Consider the following 15992-nt stretch of genomic DNA (forward strand, 5'->3'; position numbering starts at 1 on the left):
GAAAATCAGAACTGCTGTGATCTGAGAAGCAGCATCAGCTCAGGATTTCTTTGGGCGAAGCTGGAAATTAAACCAGTTTACTGACCAGGATCATACTGGGAACTCTGACTAATTAGTCAGGAAACGAAACTCAAGGGAATTAGCACTCACTCACAAACACACACACACACAAAACAATGGAGAGCCAACAAGTGGTAGAAGTGGAGTTGGAGGAGATTGCGCTGGTTGAAGAGCACAATGAGAGAGAAAACGTGGACGAGCAGGAGACCGAAGGTAATCAAATCTTTATTTTTGCCGAACTTTCTTACTATTCAAATTCAGGACTCACTGTGTGTTTAATGGGAGGGTGTGTTATGAGCAGGATGATACAAACATTTTTGTTCTGATCACTACTAATCTCTCATATTTTCTTTGCATGATTATTACTCTATTGAACTGGATGGTCTCTAGCTGATACTGAAAAGGAGACTGCAGACGAAGGCAATGTTTACTCCGCTCTCACTAACCCTTCTGAATATGTGTACGGTGTGCCTTCTTCAACTCGCTCATATACAGTCAATAAAGGTAACACACTTTTAGAAATACAACTAAAGAATGCAGTGTTTTTTAATTTATAGAAAACTGTTTTGCAGTACATGCACATAATGATTGTGCACTATAACAATGTGATTAAAGTAGACTGTAAATGCTTGGGCTCTGCACAATTCCAAAATGTTGTCCCAAAACAAATAAAGTTAACTTAATCGTTTTTACAAATTTAAGTGGATTGAACATAAAACAATTAAGGTGAAGCAAAAAACTAAACTAAACTAAACTAAACTAAACTAAACTAAACTAAACTAAACTAAACTAAACTAAAGAATTGTGTTGTTTCAACAAATTTTAAATAAGTAGTTTGAACATGCAGCAAAATTTGTTGTAGGTATGTCTGTCGGCTGTCTCTGAAACAAGTGAAAAAAAGACCAAAAAGAGGAACTAAAACAGATGGAGAAAAAAACAAAACAAATTGATTGGTCAGTGAGTTAGAGAAAAGTGTCAAGCAAAACAAACAATATTTCTGATTTCAAAATAAAGGAGGACCAGTTGTGGAAAGAGTACTGAAAAAGCATACTCAAGTAAAAGTATCATTACTTGCCTAAAAACGTAGTGTGAGTAGAGTAAAAGTACCTGTTGTAAATATTAAGTATGAGTAAAAAGTAGCCCTTTCAAAAGTACTCAAGAGTAGTGAGTATTACACTTTCAAAAGCTGATGCGCGTTTTTTTTTTCAACAGTCTGAAACCGGCAGATCTAGAGAGCTGATAGACATTGCGAATGTTCACAAGACACTTAATTTGTAAAATAAAAAATAAAAAATTAAACACAGTTTAAACTTTGATCCATACAGCAGCTTCTAAAATAGCTAAATGGAAATTACTGTAGGTCAGAACATACTAACTATCCCTCAAAACACTGAAAATTCAATATGTTTTATTGCTGAATTTGACTATTATTTAAATAAATACATATTTGATTCACTGAAGCATATGTATTACACACACACACACACACACACACACACACACACACACACACACACACACACACACATATACAGTTGAAGTCAGAATTATTAGCCCCCCTTTGAATTTCTTTATTCTTTTTTTTAAATATTCCCTAAATTATGTTAACAGAGCAAGGCAATTTTCACAGTATGTCTGATAATATTTTTTCTTCTGGAGAAAGTATTATTTGTTTTATTTCAGCTAGAATAAAAGCAGTTTTTAATTATTAAAAAATGTCACTTGAAAAATATTAAGTAAAATGTTATTTACTGTCATCATGGCAAAGATAAAATAAATCAGTTATTAGAAATGAGTAATCAAAACTATTATGTTTAGAAATGTGCTGAGAAAATCCTCTCTCCGTTAAACAGAAAGCATGGGAAAAAATAAACAGGGGGGCTAATAATTCTGACTTCAATATATATATATATATATATATATATATATATATATATATATATATATATATATATATATATATATATATATATATATATATATATATATATATATATATATATATATAATTACTGTATATAACTGTTTAACTGTGTATAACTGTATGGAGGTGAATTAGAAAAAAAAGTCAGTATTTCATAAAAGGGAAAAATATCAGATGAAAAAAATATGTTTAAATTGATTTTGTGTTTTGTCACAAAATGTTTTAAGTTGTCCTGGGAAGCTTTATGTGCAATATTTGCATTTTCTTGAATTACATTTAGTTCCCATTTCTTGAGGGAAGGCAAAGCCTTTATATGAGACAGTATTGCCTGTTTTATCCACCCATCTTAGCAACATGTTGCCTTAAAGGGATAGTTCACCCGCCACAAAAAAATGTTGCTATCTCAGGCCGTTCAGCTGAAATTAGCATCAGTAGAGTTATAGTAGAGAAAATAGTTCTACATAAGAAAAAATGATGTGTTGAGGGAGAGTAAGCTAACAGTAAATTTCTCGTTTTGGTTGAACTTACCATGTGAAAGGATAATTCACATGAAAAATGTAAATGTCCTATTCACTCATACTCACGTAATTCTAATTTTAAGAACTTCAGAAATTCTTTTCCCGTTGAGCACAAAACAAGATATTCTAAAAATTGTTGGAGAAAACAGCAGCCATTGACAGAAGGAACACTATGGATGTCAATGGCTGTTTTTCACAACGTTCTTCAGAATATCTTCCTTTGTGTTTAACAGAAGAAAGAAATTCAAACAGGTTTAAAACAAATGGAGGATGAGTAAATGGTGAAAGATCTTCTTTTTTAATTTAGACCCCGTCCATTTAAGTAAAACCAAAGCTAATCTTCACAAGGGGTTTTTAACCACAGCCAGGGCTACAATAATGCAAGAGCTTGTCTGGACTTATCACAGATTTGCTCTGAATGCACGATATAGATAGCAGTTCTAAACGGTAACAGCGTAAACGCAGTGATATGCTTTGGCTAAATTTAATGTGATGACTTACGGGTTTGGATATTTTGATAGTCACTTATTCGAGCAAAATAAAAGGCTGTTAACTTTCACTTTGTGGTTATAACGATACTTTTGGATAAAGTTTTTCATATATTTTTTGAAAATGTGTGAAAATAGTATTTTTGATGAGCTCAGTTTGGGATAATTGGGTATTTCCCGGCACTTGGGCTATTGTGTACTCTAAGTGTACACGTAGGTATACCAGAGTAATTGGCAGTTTATTCCGCTGTGGTGACCCCTGATAAAGCAGGGACTAAGCCAAAGAAAGGTAAGTGAGTCAAAGTAAGTAAAAAAAAAAAAAGAGTACTTGTACATTTGAGTCATTCAGCATCTTTATCATTCTAGTTAACCCAAACAACTGATCCACACACATTAGAAGTTGTTTTGTATGTCCATAAGTAAACGACGCATATCTCAGACGGAGCTGCAGCTGGAGGACAGCGGGTATCTTATTTAGTTTTAGCAGGGCATCCGAGGACACAGAGATGATATTGTGTTACTGATAGTCTGCTCAGACTGCGTGTGTGTGTGTGTGTGTGTGTGTGTGTGTGTGTGTGTGTGTGTGTGTGTGTGTGTGTGTTGCTACGGTGACGGATGAAGATCTTCAAAGCCCCTGCGCGCGGCCGAGAACCCCTCAAGTGCATCCGCGCGCTCTTAAAGAGCTGAGCTGCGGGCAAGTGAGCACTACCCTATTGAAGGTTGTGCAGATTCATTTAGATTCTCTGGCCTTCGTCGAATTAAGACGCGTTAGCATGTACGTAAAACTGTGCAATTTCGGCAAGTCCACTGACGGCAAGCCTAAACCGAAACCACTGCCGCCAGATTCAGGTGATGCACGTCGTTGTCTTTGCAGCACTTCCGTCATTTATTGACATATGTAACAACAGATGTATTATGTTTTTCCCCCCTTCAGATTCATCAGATATTTACCGGAGAGTTCGTCTTTACCGCGTCGTTTCCCTGGTTCTTTTGGTCATCTGCGTCCTCTTGCTGATTGTGGTCCTTGTGCTGTTTATTAAGTGTAAGTATAGGCTACCTTCTAGAACAACTTGTAACTTTTGAAATAATATTATTTTATTAAAATAATGTGGGCTGTATTATGCATTCTTAATATTACATATGCCTCATCTGCTATAATAATTATATGAATTATATAATAATAATAATAATAATTATTATTATTATTATTATTATTATTATTATTATTATTATTATTATCTGCTATAGGAAACGCCACGTTGTTACATTTGAAAGATTTTGGCAACAATATAGTCAAAGTATAAGCTATATATTCTCAGTTGTTGGATTTACTGAAATTATTAGATGAACTTGAGTAAAATATATAGGCTATATTTTTTTATTTTCTGATATAAAACGGCCACATATATCAGAGTTTTATATTGGCTTTAAAGAACAACATATAAGAGCATCTTCCTAATTTTCACCAAATGTTAATTTACTTCAATTGTCGTGTGGCGTTTGCATGTTTTTATATGCTGGTGGGGACTTGAATGCACAGATGACTAAAGTGAGATCCCCATTGGTAAACAAGCTTTACAAATGATCGTACATCAAATATTTTGAAAAGGGGATTCAATATACAAAATGTACACTATAATAACATTGTCAATGTGAAATCCCCACATAAAGCAAATCATACCTTTTATAAATTCACATTAGCATGCCTGAATAAAATGAATGAGGCTACCATTTACTTACTGCAAGCAAAAGCATCTCTGTGTAATTAAATTGCATGTTAAAAGTTAAGTTTTATAAAATGTTAGCAGAGCAGAGGTTCACACGTAGGCTGGGGCTTTTTTCCTTTGCTTAAAGATCAAATTCTGGCTTTTGTCCTGATATTATTTTTAACTGAAACTTGAATAAACATTATTTTACACTTTGCATGTGTAATTTTCTCCATTATGCACAGTGTACATAACTACTTGCAGATTAACGCAATAGCTGCTATACAACACTTGATATTCTAAAAGTAAAAAAATTAGATGAACCAGGAAAATTTTTATTTGTGCAGTTTTTGTTGGAGTAAATGTCCGGTATTATTTTTTATTTTGTCTATATAAATTGTAGTACTTCACAGTTATTGAATTAATATGTCCAATAATGCGCCACAGATGGCTGCCCGGAGTTTTAGCTTTTCTGTACTTTTCTGTTTTTCTTTTGTCCCTTTTTTAATCATCTTATTCTGAATAGCAAACTCCTAGACAAACGTAATCATTTTATTGTTTACTTAATTTCTGACTTATCTAAATGTCCTTTCTTTTCCCTTGTTGACATGTCCTTATGTATAATGCTCTTCTAAACCACAAAAAACTCCTCTTGTATTTGCGCACAATTAGCAAATAAAGCTCATTATGATTGTGATAAACATTGAGACTCGATTAAAATGTATATCAATTAAAATCATTCTTTAGATCAGTTTTAGAACAATAAGTAGGTTAAAATAATTAGATTAAAAATAGATTGGAATGTCTTCAGAAAATTTGTTTAAAAAATATACAAAGTAAAAGCTTTTTTTTTTTTTTAAAGCTGCTTTACTTGGACCTTAGGTACGAAATAAGTATAGTAACTGCTATTTAGTTGCAAATAGTGACTGACCTTGCATATTTTATGAACAGTGACTGGGATGCACTCATGCCAGCTGACTGAGACGACTCTGGAACAGGAATGCAGTTTGAAGAAATGCCAAGAGGTTTACCAACAGCCATTTGAAAGAGCCTGTGAGTTTGTGAACCAAAGACATTATCTGAAAATTTGAATACTTTGTTTTTTCATGAAACTCTGACACTTGATTTTTTTTAAGTCGGTAGAACTTAAAGAGCCCATATTATGGGTTTTTGAAAATTCCCCTCCATGTAGTGTGTAACACAGCTCTAAGTGAAGTGAAGTATCCAGCTAAGGCTTAAATCTGTAAGAATACAGTGTTTAAAACTGTTGATTCATCTATAAAAGAGTCGACTCATAGTGCTTCAAACGAGTCGCCTTGATCACGATTCATTAGGTGTTTCGCCATGACGTACGAACGAAACCAAGTTATTCACGTGCACGTGCAAACCCGGGAGATTTCAAACCTGAGGCCCCGCCCTCTGACGCAGAAACCCAGACACACACACACCCACAAACACACACACACACACACAAACATGCCGGTTGATTGAAGTCACACTGCAGATGGATATATTGAGTCTCTACCCAAAGATGAAACCTCAGCATTATAACCAAGCAGTTGGAAACTTCTGGAAGCTACATGCTACAAAGAATACTTCATCTGAGTTTGTTAAAGGAAGGATCAGTAAAGAGTAACTGATGGACGTCAGGATGGGTTTCTTCCATTTCTCAAGTGTAAGTACGTGCGGTTAAAGTTGTTGCCTCGTTTACTCTAGCTTGCAAATGTATTTAGTTGTGATTTGTTACTTGTAACCGCGTGTACTGTATCAGGTTAACTGGATATATTATCTTATCGCGTGCAAAGTCACGTTAAAAACGCGACGCGTGCTGTTTGTTTATGGAGCTCCGTGCTAGAGTTCTGCTCCCGCGATTTATTCGGAAATTTATTCCCGCGCCGCAGAAATCTGGCGCGGGGACAGCCGCGGGAATAAATTTCCGAATAAATCGCGGGAGCGGTCGGTAACGGGTTTAATTTGGGACGGGAGCGGGCTGTCTAGCAATATCACGGATATTGCTATGTGAATTAGAAAGAGAGAGTCTGCTTGGTATGAGAGAGCGTATGAGAGAGAGCGAGAGAGAGAGAGCGAACTAACGAACGAGCTTTGTGCTGTGTGTATGTGTTTATACAGACAGCTTGGCTGTCTGGACTGTATACTGGGTGATTTTTGGTTGTGTTCTCCGCTCTAGCGGGACCGGGCGCGGCGGGCAGAAAACGGAGCGGGTTCTCAGGCTAAAACCTGGCGGGTACGGGCGGAAGCGGGAGCGTTGTCATCCGGAGGTGTGTGTGTGTTTTTGTGTGTGTGTGGTATGGCGAGTACACGACTGTCTCCTTCGTTCGGTTATCCGTGGCACTATCCACTCGCCATAGTGTGGCAGCTAAAATCCACGCCTACACTATCGAGCGTGTATGAACTGTGATTACTTTTTAAATTGCTGATTAGCTATTGGCCATTTCCCTCTCTGACTGAAGGCAGTCGACCAATCGCGACAGACTGTCATCGGTCCAATCAGCGCAGATTAGCTCCGCGCTAAGGAGGGGTTTGGGAACAAATGAATCACTGGACGATTCATACAGGAGTCGCTGGGATAATTAGGTAAAAATAAATGCAGATTATAAGACCATGAAAGTGTTTTTTGACCTTGCATGCATATTAGACTGTTGTTGGAGACTCTTACAACCAAGATATGACCCTATTTGATGTATAATATGGGCTCTTTAATTCTATTTTGTTCTGCAAGATGTTTGATAAGTAAAATCATTATTTACTTACTAGAACACTACACAGAGATCAGATTTAAGCAGTGAACTGATTATACTGCGCATGCGTGATTCAGCAGGTGGTGAACCTAACATGACAGCCTGCTGTATGTTACTGATACAGCAGCACAATAGCTACTGTCGAAATAACCAAAATAACTTGTTTTTTTTTTATAACAGAAAATCAATATAGAATTTGAAGGGAATCATGCTTCATTTGGGTTGCAAAACTTAATTTCAGAAACTTTTCAGATTATGGTGATGTTTTTTAACTAATTAAATTATGATTGTGGACTACATATTTTTAATATGTTGAGTTCTAACATTGGAGGATTGTCATTAGATTATAACAGATGACATCATTACAATGTAGTGTAAAAGAACCGGTGATCCGTTTTTTTTAACCAGTTCATTGAAGCAAACTGTCCGAAAGGTCCGGTTCATGGAATAAATCCGAACTTCCCATCACTAATACACTAGGTGTCTTTCATTAAGGGAATAGTTAATTATTAAAATTTGCCTTCTGTCATCAGTTACTCACCCTTGACCTGTTCCAAACCAATTTACTCAACTTTGGCCTCTTCCAAACCAGTTAGAGTTTTTTTGTTGTTGTTATGTGTTCAAAAGAACGAAGGAAAAACAATAACTCAATACTGGCTTGGAACAAGTCAAGGGTGAGTAAATGATGACAAAATTGAAATTTTTAGGTGCACTATCCCTTTAATTTTCTGTTGCCAGATACAGTTAACTTGTTTGCAAATAGATATTAACTATAATCTTATGATTAAGTGTACAATAACATGCCTTAATGTAATTATCAAAGAACCAAACAAATAACCCTGCATGCATATAGATCACAGGTGTCAAACTCAGTTCCAAAAGGGCCGCAGCTCTGCACAGTTTAGTTCCAACCCTAATTAAAGACACCTGATCAAACTAATTAAGTCCTTCAGGCTTGTTTGAAACCTACAGGTAAGTGTGTTGCAGCAGGGTTGGAACTAAACTGTGCAGGGCTTCGGCCCTCCAGGAATTGAGTTTGACCTCCCTGATATAGATCATATCGTTTATACACCGTCTTAAAGTTTTTTCAGCACATCCTCAACCAAATTAGAGGTTTTATTTTTCACCACAATGCTAATCCTACAAATTTCAACAACAGAAACTTGGGTAGTCCAGGTCTGGCGGGAGCAGTTTTAGCTTAGCTTAGCATAAATAATTAAACTTTTTGAGCATTGTCGCTCAAAAAAAAGTTTTGATCCTATTTAAAGCTTGATTTTGACTGACGGACATTAAAAAGTTGCTAATTTCTAGGCCGATGTGGCTACGAACTATACTCTCATTCCAGCAAAAGAATGAGAGTATTTAGTTCCTAGCCATATTGGCCTAGTGTATGCTAAGCTAAGCTAAAAGTGCTCCCGCAAGACTGGGAGATCAGCTGAATGTATTTAAAAATGTTGAAACTCAACTGTTTAAGTTTCCCAGCATGGTGCTGGGTATTGGCTGGTTGGGCATCTGCTGCGTAAAAAACATACAACAGCTGGCAGTTGATTCCACTGTGACAACCCCTGATAAATCATGCAGGGACTAAGCTAAAGAAAAATGAGTGAATAAATGAATGTTTAACCCAAGGTTACTTGTAAAATGAACCTATTTCTGAAGAGCTCCTTTAAGTACAATACTTTTTAAAACAGATATTTGAACAACCAGTAGGTTGTTACAGTAGTAGTAGTAGTCGTTGTTGCTGTAGTAATATCAGTAGTAGATGTTGTTGATGTAGATGTAGTAGAAGTGATTGTAGTAGTAGTAGTAGTAGTAGTAGTAGTAGTCGCAGTAGACATTGTTGTATTAGTTGTAGCAAACGCTATAGTAGTATCAGTAGTGGTAGTCGTTGTAGTAGTATCAGTATTAGTAGACACTTTAGTAGTAGTAGTCATGGTTGTGGCTGTAGTAGAAGCAGTAGTAGTTGTAATATAAGTAACTTTCTGTTGTAGTAGTTGGTGTAGCACTTGTGATTTATTATTATTGTTGTCAGTTATTACTGTTGTCCTTTCTCTCTTTTTACTCTCATATTTACTATCATACATTAATAAGCATTGTTGTTACTCCCTACCTCTGACTGGTTTCTTTCTATATGTTTTATCTATATCTGTGACACTTGCTTCATTTATTGACTGTTATTGTTCCTAATGTATGTACTCTGACCTGTCCACCAAGTTACCTTTACATGCATACACACACGCACACACTCACGCACATACCAGTACCTGACTATATTGTTGATGTTTTTGTTTTGTTGCTTTGTATTTGTTATCTGTTGATGTTTTCTTGTATTTGTATGATTTTTGCATATTCTGATAAAAAATAAAAAATAAATAAATAAATAAATATATATATAAATAAATAAATAAAACAGATATTTGATTGAAATTAATGTTTTATATTGACAATTTGATTTCGACAGTGCATATAACCTATTTTTATGTAAGTGTTGTCTTGTTTCTACATGTGTGTGTGTAGTGGGTCTGTGCCGTGACTGTGGCAGCGGCTGGCTGAGATTCGAGAACACTTGTTACTTCCTGTCCGAGACGCGTCTCACCTGGCAGAAGAGCAGAGAGGAGTGCCGGAGGAAAGGAGGAGATCTTGCTGTCATCACTAATGAACGTGTGCAGGTTGGTAAAACCAAGATAAATCTAACAGGAGTGATTGTCATATCAACGTGTTTTGTCCCAGTGAACAATATGTCTTCTCTGCAGATGTTTCTGAGTAAGAGGGCAATTGTAAACTACTGGATCGGCCTGAGTCATGTGGGGACCAATCAATGGATGTGGATTAACAACACTGTATTGACAGTGAGGTGGGAAACTGTTATGTTAACAATTATATTATTATTGAAAGCATGCAGTGTAAACATTAGCCACTAAAGGGAGATCTTCGTTTTTTAAATAAAGGTGATAAAATCTTTAAATTCTCAACTTATTATTAATTTGTTTGACTTTTTCTTCCGTTTAACAGAAAAGTAGATATATAGAAGTGTTAAATTTTGGATTATAATTTGTTTTGTTTGTTTTTGGGCTATTGGTTTCCAATATTCTTCAGAGTACCTTTTGTGTAAGGCAGGAAAAAAACTGAATAGATAAGTGAAGTTTATTCATAAACTAATTTCGAGAGGAGCATGTGATTATGATTGAACACGGCTGGTTCTGCATTAGCATGCATGATCCACCAATCAGGCCATTCCTAACCCACTATAAAGAGCCAGGGTTTTTTCACTACAGTCATCTTCGTTATAAGAATCCCCCCTTCCACCCGTACCTTTTCACCTTTCCCTCCATAGGGCAGCACGGTGGCCCAGTGACTAGCACTGTCGCCTCACAGCAAGAACGTCACCGGTTCTAGTCCTTCAACAGGCCGGTGGTCGTTTCTGTGTGTAGTTTGCATGTTCTACCCGTGCCTGCGTGGGTTTTCCCCGGGTCCTCCGGTTTCCTCCCACATTCCAAAAACATGCACAACAAGTAAATTGATAAATCTAAATTTGCAATTCAGGTAATCTTATAACGCAGCATATCTTGTAATAGCATTCAATTTTTAGTCATAAGCTCTTATCAAGGGGGAGTTGTCGAGATCTACCTGAGCTCAAGGCTCCCCTCTCTTCCTCCAAACGGGAGGGAGCCCAGGGCTCAAGAACCTTCGAGCTCAGGGCTCTCTCCCGGGACAGCATGCCAAACTTGCTTATAATCAATCATCAGCTAAGTGTGAACTCTTGAAACTAGAATAAAACTAAATAGTGAGTAGATTTTTATGTTTGGGTGAAACATTCCATTAAATGTACCCTGATTAAAAATCAGATTTTCTGTTATTTATATTTTCATTCATTTTGTATTTACAATACTATTGTTTTGTAACCATCTGACGAGGTAATTATGAAGCCTTGAAGTAAATGGTCGAAAGGTGTCTCCTTGAGTTCAATTCAGTTACATTTTATACTAAGTTTTCAAATGTTCTACTGCTTAAAAATATGTGTTAATTTTCAAATTTCTTGGGGTTTGTTTGTGTTTATTTAAAGAATATGGATAATAGAAAACAGGCCACTTGTAATATATTTCGGTATTCCATTCATAACTTATCACATGGTTAAAAAAAAAAAAACAATTCTTCTGAATTGGATACTTTGATACAATTTAAATGTGACTGAATGAGTAAGCTACTTATGCATGCATACAGATACTGGGGCGATTCTTCTTCCTCTGGAGAATGTGGCATCATGGTTGGAGAGAAATCGGCAGAGCGGAGCTGGCAGCCAGCGTCCTGCAGACTGAACTTACAGTACATCTGTCAGAAGATGTAGACCACACCAATCCACACCATCATTCAGCACATACTCAAGATTAAATCAGAAATGAGACATTTTTTTTTAAGTGTACATAACTGGTGCAAAAAGCTTTTTAGATATTTATGTGCTTTATTTGCATTACTGTTGCACTCATTTCTAACCACACTCATCATTTACACAAAGCTTGTTATTTGCACTAAATGTGTCTAATGTTCACACTAATGAATTGCACGTACATTCTGTTTGATATGTTTTTGTTTGTATTTCTTAATTAAACTTCCACCTTTATATTTACCAGTGATGGTGCACACCTATATATTTGCATAATATACAACACTAAGATAATTCAGAATAACTTAACAGAAACCCTTTTAATACTAGGAGTCTCAAAACTCTTAAATGTTACTGAATCCTGACCGCTTTTTAGAGAAACTTGAAATTTGGGCAATCCACACATTCTTCCTTTTCACACTCTATACTCCTGCGAATGAGACTCCAATACTGTTTTGATTTCTTCGATTTTTCTTTGTTGCTCTCAGCAATGCTTTGCTCTCCATCACTCTTAGAAGGTTTCTCCTCTTTGGGTGCTTCTACATCTTTTGAGAATGCATCGACGTAACGTTTCAACTTCTGGGCCATTATGTCATTGCGATCCTCCACTCTGGAATCAAAAGATATAGTGAATTAGTTAAACGCTGCAAGTTTAAGCTCATCATTTGAAATGAATGCTTGTGTACACATTCCTGAGTAATAATCAAGAATTTTTAGCTGACAGACCAAGGCTGCAGCAGGCACAACGATAGCACCTAAACATTTCACTATATAAAAGTAATGCTAGGTAACTTCCAGCATGTGTGCCAGGCACTATCACTATTAAAAATAGTCGGTTTTGAATTGGATACTCATGCGGTATGATTTGGGCTGACAGTATGAAAGCAGCTGTAGAGAAGTGGTCCAAATCCATGCTTTTTTTTCAGACAATATGACACGACAAACAACAGACTGGAAGTCATTCTTTTTCAATGGAGAGTAGAGTAGTCTGGGAACTGCGTGGAGTTCCGATCATCTCCGTATGTGGAAAATTCAGATCTGATTTGAGCTGCGGATCTGTTAAGCCTTCTTTCCACAGCACATGACAAACAACAAGCGACAGACCAGAAGTCATTCATTTTAAATGGAGAGTAGTCCAGGAGCTGCATGGAGTTCCGATCATCTCTGTATGTGGAAAATTTGGATCCGATTTGAGCTGCGGATACATTAAAATATGATGTATGTGTTGTCCAACCATGTCTGTGCACACGAGGTAAGAAATATTAGTTTCGTTATTTTTTTTAATCAGAAAAAAAGTCTATATTAAAAAAAAAACATTTCTATTCATAAATGAATAGTAATAAAAAAATATATTTTTTTAATGTTATCTTCACAATTTTTAGCGGTCTATAGCCCCTTTTACACATACAGACCTTTCTGGAAAATTACCGGCAATTTTCCGGAAAGGTTGTATGTGTGAACAGGTCTTTTTTGAAAATACCAGTAAATTCGTTCTGGCTATTTTACGGAAAGAGTTGTAACATTACCGGTAATTTGCCGGAATGCTGCGCTGTGTGAATGCAGAAGGAAGATTGCCGGAAAGAGCGCGTGCACGTCTAGAACGTGCTGAACAGTCAGCCAATCAGAACAGCCAATCAGAACAGTCAGACGCGTTTACGTCCGCCCGGTTTATTAGAATAAAAGCCTTTGAATATTTTCCCAGACGCATTTATCTGCTAGAAGTTAGTCAGATAACGTTTATATGTTCTTCTTAATGCCAACTGTGTAAATAATCATCGATAAGATGCTTATGATAAGCCGTTGTTTGTTTACCTTCAAGCTTTGCGTGTGCCTGTGAAACAGCCGTGAACGCCAGCACAAGCACATATTATGAACATCTCGACATGCAAAAGTGTTCCTCCATATGTTTTCATTGAAGTTGTTCACAGTACTGATCATCCACAGAGTTTGTAATGTAGTCAAATGTTTACAAATACAAGCCGTTTAAGGCTCATTTGTGGTGAAAGATGTCAGAATTTACCAGTATTTTGGAATGGATGTGTGAACGGTGTTTTCTGGAAAAATTCCGTAACGTCCTCGCCTGTGTGAACAGCGTTTTTTTGAATATACCGGTAAAGTCGTTCCGGAAATTTAAAGGTATCACTGTGTGAAAGGGGCTTATGAGTTTCTAGTATTAATTCATTCAACCATGGTGAACACACACAGAATAAAGGCTGATTTATACTTCTGCGTCATGCGTATGCTATGCATCTGCACCCATCGCTGACGCGCACCTCTCAAAAAATGTAACGTGTACGCGTAGCGCAAGCTCTGTGATCGGTCGGCTTGGTAGTGTTAATGAGTGTGGGCGGAGGTAAGAGCCATGCGAGCGTAATGCAGTGGGTGTTTACAAGTGTGGAGTCCCGTGAATGAGCTCCGGATGGAGACTGCTGTTTTGTGTTTACCTTATGATTAAATTTGTTGCATGTCCGTCGGTTTCCGCCTCAAAATGAGCGAATTTGAGCCACTTGTACAATAAGGAAGCGTTCAGGAAAAAACAAAACTCCAGCAAAAGAACTCTACACAGAGAAACATAAATACCTACTGCTAGCTAGCATTTCGAAAGTGTTATTGCAGAGCAACAGAAACAGCGCGCAGAAGTATAAATGCACAGCTACGTGCAAGGCTTGCACCGTGGGTCACGCCGATCACTTAGTATAAACCAGGCTTAAAGGCTCTTGCTTTTGCACTTCTTTATTTCACAGACTGCGATAAGCTTCTCTCCTATGGTGTGCGACAAAAACGAAAATTCTGTGCGACTACCAAAATGGGGCGTATTCTGAAAGTTGTGTCTAAATGTTGTGTGCAGTGGAAAGGCAACTTTAAAATATTAATATTAAAATAAAAATAAAAACTGCGACTAGACCGTGTGTGACCGGTCGACCAGATGTGATGTATTTCAGTGTTGTTCAAGCAGATCCATGCGTGCGAGGTGAGAAATAGTAGGTTTTTTGAATCAAAAATAGGTTTATATTAAAAAACATTTATAATCAAATGAGTAATAAAAAAATATTTTTTATATTGTCTCCACATTCCCTTCAAAAGTTTTAGCGGTCTATGAGTTTCTAGTATTCATTATTAGTATTCAGTATTCATTTATTTCTGACAGAGAGAATCCAGCTTCTCTCCCATGGTGCACAACAAAACTGAAAATGCTGTGCGACAGCCACAAGGGGGCGTATTCCGGGTATACTTCTAATACCACATTTAGTCATCTTTTGCTTTAAATGCTTAAGCTCTTTTTAGTATTCATAAATTAGCAAAACTTGTTCTTTAATTGAAGCCAATGGTAACATTGTCACTGTTCTTTTAAATGTAAAATTAATTTGAAATGTACTTTTTATAATTGTGATTGTGATCTTACCGAAGATACCAGCGCTCTCCAAGCCCAAACATCAGACCACAGACACCCAATCTTGGCCACAGGCACTGTGGCAACTTTCGTTCAAGCATCAGAGTAGTGGCCACCACCTATGAAAAGAGAAACCAACTGTAACCTCTTCCTTCTTCCAGCATAGTTGCTCTGTGACTGAAGTAGCTAAAGTACTGACCTGCGTCCTCCAGAGCTCGTCACGTTCTTGAGTTACTCTCCACTGAGTGTCACTCATCATGGCGACCAGGAGATTAAACAGGAGGACGTTAGAGATCAAGCTGAAGCAGACGTGGGTCCAATACACCACTGGATGGGTAAAGAGTGTGTGGTCCACTGGCAAATCAATCTGACCGACGCTCACCTCAAACTGAGAGAAGAGGGTGATGGGAAAGGAGCGGTACTGCGGAAGTGCTAAGGGTTCCTGAGTCATGTAGAAAATCCACAAGGCTGCACAGGAAAACAAGTAAGTTATTAAGGTTACAGATTCAAAGGCTTACAGTGCTGGGTAGTATGATTATATATAATTCATATTTGAAAATTCAGAAAAACACTCGGCAGTTTTGGTTGAATTAAAACAAAGCCTGATGTGATTGAACATTGGCACCTAAACCTCAATGTGCACTATACAGACAGACCACTGAAAAATGGGTTTTGGTGCACTTCCCAAAAAAGTCTGGTACGGTTCTAAAATATAAATGCAACATAAGCCAAAGACATCTGAAGATGTGACCTTTAAAAAGGACT

At 37.0% G+C, this 15992-nt stretch overlaps 2 protein-coding genes across 5 annotated transcripts in view; one reads left to right on the forward strand and one right to left on the reverse strand.

Annotated features, from left to right (window-relative positions):
* On the forward strand, window positions 1-12079 carry si:dkey-26c10.5. 2 transcript variants are annotated; one of them, NM_001326572.1, is given in 7 exon segments: window positions 1-273; window positions 451-564; window positions 3925-4032; window positions 5648-5749; window positions 9973-10124; window positions 10209-10309; window positions 11677-12079. In NM_001326572.1, coding segments are annotated over 7 exon segments (798 nt in total). In that variant the 5' UTR covers window positions 1-176; the 3' UTR covers window positions 11801-12079.
* trpv6 (transient receptor potential cation channel, subfamily V, member 6) overlaps window positions 11535-15992 on the reverse strand; it is a 27867-nt gene continuing 23409 nt past the window's right edge. For 2 of the 3 annotated variants that reach the window (XM_073924388.1, XM_005173468.3), the window contains 3 exons: window positions 15427-15695; window positions 15240-15346; window positions 11535-12446 (listed from right to left, as the gene is read on the reverse strand). In XM_073924388.1, coding sequence (XP_073780489.1) covers window positions 12209-12446; window positions 15240-15346; window positions 15427-15695 — 614 coding nt within the window. In that variant the 3' untranslated portion in view covers window positions 11535-12208. 3 annotated transcript variants of the gene reach the window in all.

The sequence above is a fragment of the Danio rerio genome, chromosome 16, assembly GCF_049306965.1.
Source record: "Danio rerio strain Tuebingen ecotype United States chromosome 16, GRCz12tu, whole genome shotgun sequence".
Classification (NCBI taxonomy): domain Eukaryota; kingdom Metazoa; phylum Chordata; class Actinopteri; order Cypriniformes; family Danionidae; genus Danio; species Danio rerio.